Source organism: Podarcis raffonei, chromosome 3 (genome assembly GCF_027172205.1).
Source record: "Podarcis raffonei isolate rPodRaf1 chromosome 3, rPodRaf1.pri, whole genome shotgun sequence".
Lineage (NCBI taxonomy): Eukaryota > Metazoa > Chordata > Lepidosauria > Squamata > Lacertidae > Podarcis > Podarcis raffonei.
Genome location: NC_070604.1, coordinates 124,412,920 through 124,428,606, shown reverse-complemented (window position 1 = coordinate 124,428,606; position 15,687 = coordinate 124,412,920). Strand labels below are relative to the sequence as shown.

Sequence of the window (15,687 nt, the reverse complement as noted above, 5' to 3'; positions counted from 1 at the left end):
GCTGCTAGACGGCGCCGCGGACTCCCAGCCTCCTTTCCAGTTCGGTGCGGGGAAAGTCGCTGCGGCGCCCCGCAGGACGCAAAGGAAAGAGGGTGGGGGGCTGCGAACCGGTGCCAAGGCCCTGGCGGGGGTCTCTCTCTCCGCCCCTCCGTCGGGGAGACCTGGCAGTCCTGCATTCCGGAGGAGGAGCAGGGCAGGAAGGACGGGGCGCCGCCGGTGGGCACAGAGAGGCGGAGGGCGGCCCTTGGCTTTGTCTTCTGAAGCCGTAATGTTTTTAAAACAAGAGCCCGCTCTGCCACGAGAAGCTGTCCTTGTCGCAAATGAAAACACCAGTTGGTGTTCAATATTATTTTTTGTTGGGGTGCCACACCCGTGGAGCGAGACTCCGAGCGGCTTGGCGCTGCTCTCAGTTACACTTTCCCCGTCTCGATTATGGACCCTCCGATAATGCGCTTGAGGTTTACCTGCGAAGGTGAGGAATTTGACGCAACGGATGGGAAGCTGGTTCCTGGTGCCCTTCAGAATCTACCCCCCCCATCTCACACAAACATTCTCACCTTCAAGCCCTTTCGCTACATTGATACAATGCGCATCACTATTAACATTTTGGTTTTGTTTAATAGTTTATGTAAAAGGCTCTGCGGTCTGCTCTTCAAACAGTCAAGCGGTATATAAATCTTAGGAAAAATAAGAGGGATTTCAAAATGCGAGGAGACGGGGAGAGCTGCTTCTCCGTGGGCCGAGGAAGTGGGAAGTGGACCCGCCTGCACCTGGCGCAGGAACCCGAAGGCTAGGGGACTCTCCTGCTGCCCAGGTTCTTCCCGAAGTCCTCTGGCTGCTGCCACGCCTTTTTCTTCGGAGTTAATAGTATTAATATTTTCAGATGGGAAGTAACCATTACGATTTGGCTGAAGCGTCGTCTATTAAGAAAATCCAAGGATCCAATGTATCTGTGTGGAGTTTTTCATTGATGCTGAAAAACAATAAAATTCGATTAAATCTAGATATCTCTATCGAGTGATTCTGTCGTCCCAGTTGCGAGTCTCCGGTGTCTGAGTCCCTGGCCGGACGCCCGCTCTCGGAAGGCTCCTCTCCAGATCCAAACCCACCAACATGGGGGCATCTGCCCCCCCCCATCAAGGAAAAAAATAGACATACTTAACTAACTGACCAATCAAGCCGGTTCTGCTCCCCCTAACAAAAATCCTGGCTACCCGCTCTCTCCTCTTTCTCACACTGCAGGATCTGATAAACTCCTATCCTGTCGCCTCTGACTCCCCTTTTCCCTAAGCTAAAAAGTCCCAAACGCGGCAAATCTCTGGAACATTTTGATTGCTCTTTTCTGAGTTTTCCTGGTCTCGGATATCCTCTTTGAAGTGAGGCGACCAGAACCGCCCACAGCACCCCAACGTGTCCACACCACTGACTGGTATAAAGGGCATTGTTAGCACAATATCGGATTTCCAGTTTCTTCCTCGTGATCCCGAGCAGGGCGCTGGCCTTTTTCACAGCTGCTAAGCAAGTGTCCTTCCTCTCCACCCACCGCCAGGTCAGACTCTGTATAAGTTAAATTAAGCACATTAAATTTAATTAATTAAAAAAAATTACTCCGACATGCAACACTTTACACTTGCTTATACTGAATTGCTTTGGACTTTTTAACGTCCGTTCGCTCAGTTTGGAAAGGTCCTTTCGGAGCTCTTCTGGACGTGTTTATTTCAGGACCCTGAACAATCTGGTAATTTCAGCAACGTTAAAATGCGCAGGTTGCCCTTTCTCCATCGCATTCTCCATTTATTTCTGCTCGCTTGTTCCTGCGACTTAACCCATCCCTGGCCTGCACGAGGAGGAGCTCTACCCTGAGCTTGCCGGGGAGGGGGAAACTTTAAGGAGACGCCCATGCGCTGCAAAGAGACCTGTGTTTCGGGCGGCTTTCTTTGTGACGCGAGAGTCTAAAGCCACCTCCGAACTGCAATCCTGTCAGCGGACTACCTTACAGGGCTGTCCTGGGACAAGATTTCCCAGCCACATACCCCCCACCTGCCATTTCTCCCAGCCTGCAATATCCCTCCTCCGCTTCGCCAACGCGTAAAACCAAAATGCAGACCAAGAAAAAGGGACTAGAAACCATTTCATTATTCTTTGATGCTATGGCCTGTCGCCTACGCAAATAAAGTCTATTCATTCATTTCATTATATACTTACCTGTATGTACTCTTTACAACAACCTTGCGAGGTAGGTGAGGCCAAGGCCTCCTTCGGCCGCGAAGCACGCGCCCCCTTGAGAAAGGGGAAGGGAGAGAGAGGAGGGGCCAAAAAGAGAAAAAGGGGGGGGGTCTCTGCTCCGTCCAGGGGCGATGCCTGGTGCAAAAGGCAGCTTGCTCCCCCACCAAAAAGTATCCAATAACAAACCATTTGATCAAAGATGAAACATTATGATAAGAAATTTAATTAAATATGATGCACGCTTCCAGAGAAAAAACCCGAAACAAACCGAAAAGAAATGATCGTACAATGAAATTATGCTACATGATGCACACCAAATGCATCAATATACGTGGATACATGACGATACCTGCCTTTTATTTATCTAGATGCGGTTTTGTTTTAATTGGTTTTAGTCTTTCTGTGGTATCTGCGAGTCGCTCTGAGTCATTTCCACAAGTAAAGCCACGAAGACATCTAAATAATAATAATAATAATAATAACAACAACAGCAACTATACATGAGATAGATAGATAGATAGATATTATAAGGATCACATATGACGGTTTAAGGAGATCCCTGGGTTTGGCGGGCCCTCTGGCACCGCACACCCGAGAGGGCCGTCAGATGCGGCCCCCCCCCAGCCTTGGAGCAGGGGATCGCTCTGCGTCAGCGCCGGCAGAACGAGAAGGTCGTGCGGGAGAAACAAGGAAGTGAGCGAGCAGCGGAGAGGGGCCACCGCCAAGAAGGCCTTGCTGCGAGGCGGAGACAGCCTTCCTTCCATGGCGGGAAGCAGCGTCGCCCTACAAAGGAACAAAGAAGTCAAATGCAAGGCGGACTTCCTGGACGCGCCTTGAAGAAGGAGCCTCGCCCAGCGCCGAGCACTTTTTGCGGGGGGAGCGGTTGTAAGCAGGAGACCGATTTTCCTCTCCTGGGTCGGGAATCACAGGGAGGGGCTCCTCTCTCGGCAGCTTCCTTCCTTTTATGCCCTTGGAGCTGGAGGTGGTGCACACGGTTCCCCCTCTCCTCCATTAATCCCTACAACGGCCCTGTGAAGAATTATTATTCTTATTATTATTATTATTAATTTTCTATTGCGCCCTGGCGGTATAGCATGCATTCCATGATAACCAACAAAAGTAATACCCCGCCCGCCCAGTTTCAATGGCAAGGTCTCTCTCTCTCTCTCAGTGAGTGGGGATTCGAACCCTGATCTCCCAGGTCCTCGCCCTCCTTTGATCTCTCAGAGGCCAGGCTGAAGGAGAAGACGAGGACGGGCCCAGGAGCTTTTCTGTTGTGAGCCGAGGGCGGCATACAAATTAAATCAATAAGAGAATAACAATAACGGCCGAGTGGTGGGGATTCGCACCCTGATCTCCCCCAGACCCAAGGCCGGCACTCTAACCATTAGGCCACACTCCCCTCTCCAGCCCTCAGCCCAGACAAGGACACGGTCGGAATTGGATCCCCCGACGGGAGTCCGGAATTGCCCCATTCGGACCGCGCGAGGGCAGCTCTACCCTTTCTCGCCTCTGTTCTCTCCGTGCGCGCGGTGCCTGACGGGAATGGTAGTTTCGCGGAGGGAGGAAGAGCGGGCGCCGCCGATGACGTCCGCTCCGTCGCCCTGCGCGCCTCCCGGCAGGCTTTGCGGCTGCCGGCGCTGGCAGAGCGGCGCGAGGCGGCCAAGATGGCGGCTGAGGAGGCGGCTCGGGCGGGAGGGCGGCTCGGCAGCAGGTGAGGCGGGCGAGGGGCGGGCGGAGGGCGGCAGGCCCCCTTCCCCCGAGGGGCCCAGGGCGCTCTGCCCGTGCTCAGAGGCACGCCGCCTGCTGCTCTGGCGAGGCGCTCTGCCCATGCTCAGAGGCGCCCTTCTCCTCCTTCCCGGCGCAGCGGAGCCCCCGCCCTGGACAGCCTGGTGTGCCGCCCGCCGCTGACGCCGTCGCTCTCGCCGCGGAAACGGACCACGAGCCAGTCCAAGACGGAGCCGCCGCTGCTGCGGACCAGCAAGCGCACCATCTACACGGCCGGCCGCCCGCCCTGGTACAACGAGACCGGCACCCCCTTCAAGGAGGCCTTCGTCATCGGTGAGCGGGGGGGGGCGGGAGGGAGGGACCCAGGCGTCCGGCGCCCACGGAGACGGCAGGAGGGGGCTGCCAAGCCCAAGCGGGCCGTCTACTCTTCGGGCCGCCCTCGCAATTGCAGCACCTGCTGGGCTTTGGGGCGCCGTCTGTTGCGGGGGCGCCTTCTGCAGGGGGAGGGGGGCTTGGGGCCGCCTGAGGACAAGGAGGGGGGGCTGCAGCCCGGTGCAGGCGGGGGAGAGGCTGGAGGGATGGGAGACCCCACCCAGCGCTTCCTGCATTTGCCTGCAGGGTGGGGGGAGGGGGCCAGCTCTTTTCGGGGGTCTCCCCCCTCCCTTTGTTCCCTCTTGCCTGCTGAGTCACCCGATTGCTTCCTGGCAGTCAGAGTGGCACAGATTGGCGTGGGAAAGGTGACTCCTGCATTGCAGAGGGTTGGGCTAGATGACCCTTGGGGGTCCTTCTAACACTACAGTTCTGTGATTCTGTGGGTGCAGCTCTCTCCCTCTTGCCTTGGGCTGAGATGTGGCTCTTGTGCCGCAGAAGAGCTGGCCTTGGATCACCCCCCCCGCAAGGCCACCAGAGCCTCTTGGCTTGCCCTCTGCAGGTGGGCCCCTCGGCTGAAGGGTCCCGGTATCTTGGGGATGGGTTGCCTCACGGTCCTCCCTCTCTCTCAGGCTTGTGTGGTGGAAGTGCCTCGGGCAAGACCACAGTGGCCAACAAGATCATCGAAGCCCTGGATGTGCCTTGGGTGGTGCTGCTCTCCATGGACAGCTTCTACAAGGTGGGTGGGGTCTCCTGCCCAGATCTGAGGGGGGGGGGTCCCCTCTGCCTCTCTGATCCGCCCCTCCCTCCCCCTGCGCTCTCCCAGGTGCTGAACAAGGACCAGCAGCAGCTGGCTGCCTGCAACGAGTACAACTTTGACCACCCCGATGCCTTTGACTTTGACCTGCTGATCAGCGTCTTACGGAAGCTCAAGGAGGGCAAAAGTGTCAAAGTGCCCGTCTACGACTTCACCACGCACAGCCGGAGCAAGGAGTGGGTATGTGGGGCGAGACTGGGAAGAGGGAACTGAGGCCCCCTCCCCCAGTCTTTGCTGCGTCATTCCCTCAAAGCCCCAAGGAGCTGTCCGTGAGGCTGGGCGGGAGCCACAAAGGGACCTGCGCTGTATTCCGCAGCTGCAAGGAGTGGCGCAGTTTGCTTGTGTTTACCTGAATCTGAAGTCAATTTGCGAGGGGAAGCAGGGAGCAGAAGCAGTGTTTCTGCAGTCAGGGCTGTTTTGAACCAAAAGACAGCTCTGTGGATGGGTGGTGTCCCTGAGACACTGCCAAGGTGTGCTGCTGTCTTCCTGCTGCTCTGGTCCCTTACAGCTGTGTCCCCCATCTGTGTCTGTGTGCCGTTGCCTGTGAAAGAGACGCTGAAATGCATTTGTTAAAAACAGGCCACGGCTGCAGCCCTGCTTGGGCCCAGCTACAAAACACTGCTCTGAATTCCCAGACTTTGCTTCTGAAGCCCACTTGGGGTGAGGAAGGGAGCTCTTCTTCTGGGCTGCAGCCTCCGGGAAGGCTCCTCTATGTGTCATCATCATCCTGGCATTGCCCCTCCTTTCACTGATCTATGGTGATTGACTTATTTCCTGCCGTTGAGGATACAAATCCTTCCAAGGTGGCATATGACTAAAGTCAAAATACGATGATAAAATCAAAGTGGCTGTCTGGAATTATAGTTCATTGTGGTCCTTCCCAAAGGAGTGTGGGTGTCCGTAGATCCTGGCTGGAGCTGGGGGGGGGGGGTGTTAAGCTGGTAGAAGAGGAGATTCCGGTGTGCAGAACGTTGCTTTTTTGGGTTGGATGGACAGCATATTATTGAGTGCTCAGCAGGAGGGTTAATGCTCTCTTATCAGCACCAGCAGCCTGAGATCCCTGAAGAGAACACAGAACAGGCCTTGTCTGTTGGTGCTGTAGGGACACCTTCTGGGGGTGGGTGAGCGGTGGGGCTTTGAGAGCAGAGGACGGATCTGCCAGGCGTACGGAGGGAAGACACGCCAAGCAGAGCCGCTTTTGTTTTGAAATCAGGTAGCAGAGGCTGCCCAACCCTTTGAATGAATGTCTCCCCAAGGATGGTGTGCCAACTCTTTGTGTGTGTGTGTCTGTAGGGGTGAAGGAATGTGCACACTCCCATGTGCGGCTTTCCCTGTGGGGGTTCGTTGCCCCTCTGGGACCCAGATGTACGTGGGACGACGGCAAGGCCCAGGAGGCAGGCTGGTGGGACTGAGGTTGCCTTCTAGCCTGGAAGAGGCCAGCTGACCATCTCCTGGGTGGCTTGAGAAGAGGGTGGGACAAACTCACGGAGGGGAGGGCTGTGGGCTGCTTGTGGGTTTCCCTCAGGCAGCTGTGGAGCCACTGTGAGAACCAGATGCTGCAGTCGATGGGCCCCCATTTGGTCTGATCCAGCAGGCTCTTCTGAGGTACTTATGGGTGCTGGGTGCTCCCCAGTTAGTCTGATGTATCCTTCCTCCTCCCTCTGCAGAAAACCATATATGGGGCCAATGTGATTGTGTTTGAAGGGATCCTGGCCTTTGCCAATAAGGAGCTCCTACAGGTATGGACAGAGGGGGTGTTCCAGGCAGGGGCTACCTTACAGGCCCTGTATCCCAACGTGCCTCGTTTGTGGGAGCCCCATGCAGGAGGCTGCCTCCCCAGGACCCACATTTGGGCTGGTCAGAGGGGGAGGCCTCCCCACAGAGGCCTGAGCCTCCTGCCCTCTTCCTCGTGACTCCTGCAGCTCCTGGACATGAAGGTGTTTGTGGACACCGACTCGGACATTCGGCTGGTGCGGCGCCTGAAGAGGGACATCATGGAGCGCGGGCGAGAAGTGGCCGGCGTCATCAAGCAGTACAGCAAGTTTGTGAAGCCAGCCTTTGAGCAGTACATTGAGCCCACCATGCAGGCGGCGGACATTGTGGTACCGCGAGGTGAGGAGGGGAGGCCCATGGGGTCTGCGCAGGAGGCGGCTTTGTTGCCTGTGTCCCGGGAGGGTGTAGTGCTGGGGGATGCTGGGAGATTCCTCTGGGAAGGGGGGAGGTGCTGGGTGGGCAGGATCTTTCTCCCCTGGACGCCCCTCCCTCTGTACTCAGGCTGGCTGCTGCACTCCTTCCTGCTCTTAGTTCTTTGCACGGGAGTCACCAATCCCAGTTTGCAGCTGCCACCACTCAAACCTTGAAGGCGGAATTCAGAATTAAACCTCTGCTAGGTTTCTGCAAGGCGTGTTGAGGCCTCCAACTGGGGTGGCTCTAAATGAGGATCAGGCAAAGGCATGGGGAGCAGGTCAGGCTCTCGGTGGCTGTGGAACAGAGCCCCCTGCCCCTGAATACACCTTGGCTGGAGATCCTGTTGGGGGGGCGGTCACTCTCATCTCCTGCATGTGGGCATCTCAAAGGCCCATGTCTGGCCCCTGGGAGAACAGAATGCCGGGCGGGATGAGCCCCTGGCCCACTCTCTGTACCTGCAGTGGGGAGATAACTGCTGTAAAGGAGAGAGCTCTCAACTGCATTATATAAAGTATCTGCCAGTTGGGTAGCACAATACTTTACAAAACCATTCCCCCCCCCCCAATCATAGGAGCCCTGAAAAATCTCTGGGAGCTTCGTCCAGGATTGATCTAATCTCTGAACCAAACAGAACCGGTTCGTGTACTGGGCAGGACCCTCTGGTGCGGCCAGCAGGGGCCAGAAGGTCACTGTAGGCATTTCAGAATATTTAGGAACCCGTCTGCAAAGCATCTTGGGATTGTGCAAGCAGGAACTCAAGATGTCCTGGTATCCCGGGAAGGAGAAGGGGCCGGGCCAAGATGCCACATGGGCAAAGGAGTCGACCTCTCTCGCCTCAAGAGATGGACCTTTAGCCATTTCTCCATTGCTTCACACCACTTGGAAGCATGGTCTAAGCTGGTGCCCAGGGCCTCTCCTCTTTTAAAGCTGTCTAGGTTGGTGGCCATCGCTGCCTCCTGTGGAAGGGAGTTCCATAGTCTAACTGTGCTCGGCTTCCCAGAGGAGGAAGTGCCAGAGCGCCAACTCTGCCCTCCCTGCCCTGTTGGAGCAAGTGCGCCAACGTCTTTCTGACAGGCTCCTCTCCTCCCCCTTTGCTGTTTCTCCAGGTGGGGAGAACTTTGTGGCTCTGGATCTGATTGTCCAGCATGTGCACAGCCAGCTGGAGAAGGTGAGGAGGTCAGGGGGGGCATGGGGACCTGTTCCCTTTGCTGCAGGGTGGCCCACAGCCCCGTGCGGTCCCTCTTCCTTCTGCTCATCACCCGCTTCTTGGCACCTGGGTCTGTCCTGCTCTCCTCACTGGGTGACCCTCTGGTCTCGGCCTGGCCCCGGACCCTGGGCAGGTGCCCCCTGAATGAGGCTCAGTCCCGCGCTGGGCTGTCCCCCAGTGACTGGGCCTGGGAGGTGGGAAGCCTGGGGGGCAGAGCTGGGGGTGTGCAGTGACGGCTGTTCTGTGTTTCTCTCCCCCGCCCCCGCCCCCGTAATGACTCTGCTGCCTCCCGCCGTGGGCCCCTCCTGCCACCACTCAGCGCGAAATCACGGTCAGGTATGACGGCGGCCCTGAAGGAGCAGAGCTTGGACCCTCGCCTCCCCCCCCAAAAAAACCCCCCTTCCTGGTGCTTTCCCAGCCACTCAGCAAGCCAGCCAGCGAGGGAGCAGGGGGGAGGGCTGGGCCCTGCAGCCGGAGGGGGGGGGGAGAGGGCAAGGAGGGGGTGCAGGTTGTCTGGGGAGGGGCTAGACCCACCACTTACTGGGGCTGTGTTGTGCTGCCAGGCCTTTCTGGCTGGTTCCCCTGGGGAGCATTCTGGGTTGGGCTGCCACCCCTGGCAAGTCCCCTCCGCCTGCCTGTCTTTGGTGGGGCTGCTGATAGGCTTCCCCTCTGCTTTCCTGGGGGAGCTCCGGCCCTCTTTGGGGCGCTTCTGCTTTGCCAACCCCCCTCCCTGCTTTTTGAACCCTGCTGGCTGGGTGGCAGCATCTGTGTGGACCCTGCATTGAAAGGGGACTGGACGAGATTCTACGAACGATTACCTGTTTGTTGGCTAAATTTGTTAGTCGCTTTATCTCACCCAAAGCGACCTGCAGCCACCAGAGCAACGTTCTCCCCTGCCTTGCCTTGCCCTTCCTGGCTGCTGGAGGGGGGAGGAGGGGAGGAGCTGCACTGGACCTTTCTGCAGTGGGGTGCAGGGGGAGATGTCGGCTGCCCCCTCGCCCGCCTGGGTCCTGTGGGGCACTCCTCCTCCTCTCCCCCACCTGGCAGGAAGCCGCTGCCCTCGTTGCCCTCCCCCTAACACCCTGTCTGTCTGTCTGTCTGTCTGTCTCTCTTCCTTCCCTCCCTGCTGGGCCTGGGCGTCTTCACCAGAGGAAGCTGCGCTGGCATATGTGAGGACACTTGGTCTCCTTTGGCTCTTCCCCGCTGCGCCTCCCGCCCCTCCCGTGTCTTGTGCTCGGTTTTGAGTGGGGCGGGGTGGGGGGAGAGGAGGGGCAGGGCAGAGCGGAGCTGGGGGAGAGGAAGAGGGACAAAGTGCGCCTGACTCCTCTGGGCAAGGACCCTAGGGATGGGGGGCAAGCGGGAGCCTTCACCCTCTGGCAGAGTAGTGCAGTGTGGCAAGGAGCCCCCTCCCTCCCGGGAGACGAGGGCAGCCCCCTTTGCCTGCTTGGGAGTGGGGGGGGGGCAGTGCTGGAAACTCAAGATACATAAGCTAGGCGCTAAAAGGCTCCGTCAACTAAGGTTGCAGTTGCCAAAACTGAATGTCTGTTTGCCATTTGGGGACCAGGCGGCTTGAAAGTTGTCTTTTTCAATATGGTTCCTGAAATTCATTCTCACTGCACAGATAAAACATAGCTGGTAGAATTCTGCAGGATGTGTTGCTAGAGTGTGAAAGCAGTCCAGACCCAGGATTCCCCAGGCAGGCACCTCCAGGCAGTGGAGATGTCAGGCGGCATCCTGGTGACTGGGCATCTTCACTTGGTTGCAAGCAGCCAATAGCCAGGTGCAAAATGCGCCTGGAGAAATTCTAGCGCTGGCACGGGGTGGAGGGGCTGGGAATTTGGACTTCCAGTGGCAGGGGGATCATCCAAGAACTCTCTAGAGTGGGAACAGTAAGGGGGGGTTCTTTGAGGCGCCTTGGGGTGGCCCCACTTTCCCCCTGGTCAGGGCATTGAGGGATGTGAGCCAGGCGAGGCGTAACTGCATGGGGAGCAGCTGCCCCTGTCTGTAGCCGGCCAGCCGACCCCTTGCTGGTGAGCTCTCAACTTCCTTCTCCTCCTCCTCCTGCACAGAGCAGCCTTGGCCTCGGCCCACCAGGGACAGCCCTTGCCAAAGACCCTCAGTGTCCTGGACAGCACACCCCAGGTCCGCGGGATGCACACCATCATCAGGTACTGGGGGGGGGCAAGGTCTGCGAGGGCTGGGTTGGGGGGCAGGGGAATCGGCCCTTCCTCCTTTGATGGAGTTTTTGAAGCAGAGGTTGGATGTGTGGGGTGGATGAGTAGGAGAGGATCTTTTATCTAGTAATGATCCTTTCACTTGTGAGAACACAAATACCTATTTCAGTAGAATTAAAAATCACCATCTATCCACCTAAGAAAACTATTAGGACACGCTTGCATAACTTTTTAGAACAACTATGATATCCAAGGATGTTTTAGGCAGACTTGGGTTATCTTCTCCCTCTTAACAAAAAGGAGTCACTCAGATTAAGTAAGAAAATACAAGGTTTATTCACGTCATAGTCTTGCCAGGGCTCAACATTACAGTGACGAAAATCAGGCAGGCAATAATCCTTAGACGCCACAAATACCCAGATCCAACTGGAGATTGCTTTCTGGAGGGAGAGCAAAGAAACGTCCTTCCCCATCACAGGTAGGAAAAAGGGTGTGGAGATGGTTTCTATGGTTCCCCTTCCTGCCAGAAAGGTTGAGAGGAGATGCCCCCATAGAGACCCCTGTCTGGGATTATCTAGCTGTCACACAACTTGCGATTTGGCTGCAGATCCTCCTGCAAGACGGGCACTTTTTAGGGAAGGTTACAGTTCTCTGATTCTGACGCTGTGCCAAACCTGCCTTCCCCCCCACCGCCTCTGCTTTCCCCCTCAGGAACAAGGAGACCACCCGGGACGAGTTCATCTTCTACTCCAAGCGCCTCATGCGCCTGCTGATTGAGCATGCCCTCTCCTTCCTGCCCCTCAAGGTGCGTGCGCCTCCTGCTCCCATTGTTGCATGGCAGGAGTGGACTAAATGGCCTTTAGGGGACCAACCCAGTTCCAGTTCTGGCATTCAGCATGCCACAGGAGCCCCTGGAGGCAGCACAGCCACTCCCAGGGTGGGTGGGCACGATGGCTGGCTGGCAGGTTGGCAGCTCCTCCTGGCAGGCAAAGCCCAAGAGCCCTGGTGCCCCTGCAGCGCATGCCGGGCTCTCCTGCCTCCCGCCCACCCTTGTCTTCCGTGGCCTTTTGCAGCCGGTGACGGTCGAGACCCCGCAAGGGACCGTCTACGAGGGGAAGCGGTTCCATCGGCAGCGGGTGAGTCATGCTCCGCACACGGAAGGGTCTCGGGCTCCGCTGGGTGGGAGATGACTGGCCGGCAGCCAATGCGCAGGGCTTCTCTGCAGGAGCTGCTGCTGCTGGGACTTTGGCCTGAGCCCTTGCGCTGCCGAGCTGTGGGCTTCTCCCCATTGGGCGTAGGGCAGGGGTGATCCCGTGCCGGGCGCTGAGAGTTCCTCTGCCTCCTCCTCTCCCAGATCACAGGCGTCTCCATCCTGCGGGCGGGAGAGACGATGGAGCAGGCCCTGACGGCCGTCTGCAAGGACATTCGCCTGGGCAAGATCCTCATCCAGACCAACCACAACACGGGGGAGCCAGAGGTAGCGAAGGGAGGGGGCTGGCGGGAGGGCAGGGGCTGCCTCTCCCCACAGCTAAGACTGACCTGCGCCCCCTTTCCTCCCTCCTCTTGCAGCTGCACTACCTCCGGCTCCCCAAGGAGATCAGCGAGGACTACGTCATCCTGATGGACAGCACAGTCTCCACAGGGGCAGCAGCCATGATGGCCATCCGAGTGCTGCTGGTGTGTGGGGAGACCCTGGCGCCGGGGGGAGCTTGTGGGGTCGGGACCCCTGCGTGGGGCTGCTCGGGGCACAGGAACAAGCAGGCCTTGGTGTTTGCTTGTGTTGTTGGGGGAGGGCAGGCAGGCGATGGGGAGAGGGTTATGATTGCCAGCCTAGAGAGTTGGAAGGGGTCCCCACGAGTCATCTAGTCCAGCCCCCTGCCATGCAGGAGGGAGTTTGGAGGTGTGCCTGTGGAAAGCAGTGTGTGCCAGACACAGTTTGGGGCCCGCTTGGCTGCTGGCAACGCCCTCCAAGTGATGATTGCTATCTGTGCACTGGAGGCGGCAAGTCTAGAGGACCCCTGGGGGTCCCTTTCAACTCTGTCTCTCTCTGCCTCAGGACCACGATGTCCAGGAGGACCGGATCTTCCTACTCTCCCTGCTGATGGCCGAGATGGGGGTCCACTCAGTTGCCTACGCCTTCCCCCGGGTGCGCATCATCACCACAGCCGTGGACAAGAGGGTCAGCGAGGAGTTCCACATCATTCCAGGCATTGGTGAGCAAGAGCTCTGCTGGGGGGGGGGGCGGGCAGGGGCATCGCCTGCTCCTGAGCGGCCCCCAATTCCTGTGAAGGAGCAGAACCAGCTCAAGGTGCGGGGCTCTGTTCCCTGTCGGAGAAAGAAGCCGCTGCCCCGGGAGGGAGTTCTACGGTTCCCCGATGGGCTGTTTCAGCGTTGCCAGATCCCTTGTGGGCTGGGAGGGGAGAGAACTCTTGTGCTCGGATCCTGCTTCCTGGTTTGCTCCCATAATGGGTGTCTGGTCGGCTGCTGTAAGAACAGGATGTTGGCCTAGATGAGCCCCTGGCCTGGTCCCAGCAGACTTTTCTTACGTTCTCATGGAACCTCCATGTCTAGAGGAAGTCTATCTAGATTCCTGGGTTCTTTGGGGGTGTTTGGTGAGAACAAGAGGCTGGACTTGATGCCCCCCTTGGGCCTGATCCAGCAGGCTCTGTTCTCCTCCCTCGCCTGCCTCTGTGACCCCTGCGGCTTGCCTTTCCTCAGGAAACTTTGGCGACAGATACTTTGGCACCGACAGCGCCCAGCCCTCCTGGTACGAGGGAGACTGCATGGACTGCTGAGCTGGCCTCGCTTTTCGACAGGGCTGGGGGGTGTGGAGGGAGCTGGACCCCCTGCACCGCCAGACCGTGTGGGCGCTGCTGTGACTGCATGCCTTTCTCCCGGGGAGGGGAGAGTGCTGCCGCCGCCACTGCCCTCCATCTCCCTATTTATTGGGGTCCTTTCTTCCTTGCCAGTGCTCTGGCTGCTGGCCCACCCGGGGCTAAGGTGGCTGCAGTGAGGTTCGCTGCACTCCTTGGCAGGGATGCTCCCAGCTCGAAGGGACCCCCCTGCTCCATCCTGTCCTTGGGACCCCCCCATGACTCCCCCTGTGCTGCCGGGGCTCAGGGCCAGCCGGGCTGTGCAGGAAACGTCCCTGGCCGCCTCTTGCCCTCGGAGCCAGCGGGCTGTGGCGCCAGCCGCCCCACTCCCTTTCTCATGCCTCCACGGGCAGGTGGACCTGCACTCCAGAGGCCTGGGTGGGGGGGTCCTCCTCTCCCACCCCCGTCCTTCGCCTAAGGCCAGCTGGCCAGCCCGCCTGCCTTCCTGGACCTCCTTCTCCAAGTACTGTACGAATCTGCCTTCTTTGCTTTTGTACGTGATAATAAAGACCAAGAGTGGCTCCTCCTTCTCCCCTTTTTTAATTGGGGGAAGGGGGGTCTGTAGAGGGGAACACACTGGGGGGTGGGGGGCTCTGGGCTTGCTCAGATTTGCCCCGGCTGGGTAGATAGCGAGGGGGTCACTTCCTTCAGCACAGCGTGTTCAAGGTGCCACTCTCAGCTTGAATGGCAGACTTCCCATTTAGAAGCCCATATAATAAAACAGGCGACTCCTGTATAGTATTATGTGATACCATATAATAATACAAGTGTGAAAATCGGAGAAGGGGGGGAGCACCCTTTGAATGCTCTCTCTGCCGCTCTCTCCAAGGATACACAGTACCAAAATTATCCACAACTCGAACTGAGGCTCTGGGGCTGGCTGGACTCTTCTTCCCTCACTGAAATCCCCTTCAGACTCTGGGGAGGGTCTCCTCAAGAGCCAAGAAGACTTTCTAGCTCTCTCCCTCCATTTCTGGGTATGGATTATATTATTTAGTGATTTCCCAGTGCCGTGCATATCTTCTTCTTTGGCGATCCCTCGTAGTTGAGTAAGATTGGCTTCCATAAACATGGTTTTAACAAGGAGTCCGTAAATGACTGTGGAGGCCAATTCTGGATCCACATGTCCTTCCACAGTGGGGACATTGGTTTCCGGGCGGGAGTTGGTCACGGTGAGGATTTGCCCAGCGTGCCTTCCTCTTTGCACGTTTCTCCCTTGCGTCCCGAGTTCGAGCGTCTTCAAAGCCCATGACCCCTTTGGGAAAGGCTGTTCTCCAACTGGAGCACTCGCAGGCCACTGTTTCCCAATTGTTGGTGTTTATACTACATTTTTTAAAGATTTCCCTTGAGAGAGTCTTTAAACCTCTTTTGTTGGCCACCAGCATTACGCTTTCCATTTTTAAGTTCAGAATAGAGTTGTTGCTTTGGAAGACGATAATCAGGCATCCGCACAACGTGACCAGTCCAACGAAGTTGATGTTGAAGAATCATTGCTCCGACACTGGTGATCTTTGCTTCTTCCAGGACCCTGGTATGTTCATAGATGCAGCTGCACACACAAGTGGGCAGACACCTGTGTACCAAAATCTGCAATGGGAAAATACCTTTTATCATAAGGAAGCTCAGCCTCCAGCCTGACGGAAGAGAAGAGCTTTTCTGGTGAAGGACTTGGATGATGCAGTCCTAAAAAAAACCTAAGTGCCCCATTGAAGTCAGGAAATCCCCCTGGTGGTGCTAGACTCCCACTGCCCCTGAGGACTGAGCAGGTGGTCTGATGGGAGTCCAGTAACCTCAGGCTCCCCCCCCATTAAAGAAGGATTGGGCAAATGGGTGGAAGTGAATGTCCAGCGATGGTGGAGGGAAACCTCCAGGCGACTATTTCAGTGTGTTGGGGCTGCCCTTGAAGACAACTCAGAAGATTCCTGCCTGGGGTTCCCTGCAGAACTCACAGGACCTGTTTCATTTCAAGGCCCAGTTCAAGGTGCTCAGTTTTTAAAAAGACATAATGCAAAAAACATCAATCATACCGATACAAAAGGAAGACTATAATAGATTGGAGGGGAAGGAAAGACCCAACATTAATTCCTGGGATTTTAATACAATCGA

At 57.1% G+C, this 15,687-nt stretch overlaps 1 protein-coding gene across 2 annotated transcripts; it reads left to right on the top strand.

Annotated features, from left to right (window-relative positions):
* The first annotated feature begins 3,865 nt into the window (after nucleotides 1–3,865).
* LOC128411543 (uridine-cytidine kinase-like 1) lies at nucleotides 3,866–14,107 on the top strand. Of its 2 annotated transcripts, none has more exons than XM_053383960.1 (15): nucleotides 3,866–3,940; nucleotides 4,094–4,287; nucleotides 4,956–5,062; nucleotides 5,150–5,320; nucleotides 6,808–6,879; nucleotides 7,063–7,252; nucleotides 8,434–8,495; nucleotides 9,684–9,703; nucleotides 10,604–10,702; nucleotides 11,420–11,513; nucleotides 11,782–11,844; nucleotides 12,063–12,185; nucleotides 12,278–12,385; nucleotides 12,765–12,921; nucleotides 13,427–14,107. In XM_053383960.1, the coding sequence occupies exons 1-15, from the start codon at nucleotides 3,894–3,896 to the stop codon at nucleotides 13,501–13,503; spliced, it is 1,584 nt and encodes a 527-aa protein (XP_053239935.1). In that variant the 5' UTR covers nucleotides 3,866–3,893; the 3' UTR covers nucleotides 13,504–14,107. The 2 variants fall into 2 exon arrangements, with proteins under 2 accessions (XP_053239935.1, XP_053239936.1); XM_053383961.1 differs by lacking the exon at nucleotides 9,684–9,703 and adding an exon at nucleotides 8,854–8,870.
* The last annotated feature ends 1,580 nt before the right edge of the window (nucleotides 14,108–15,687 follow it).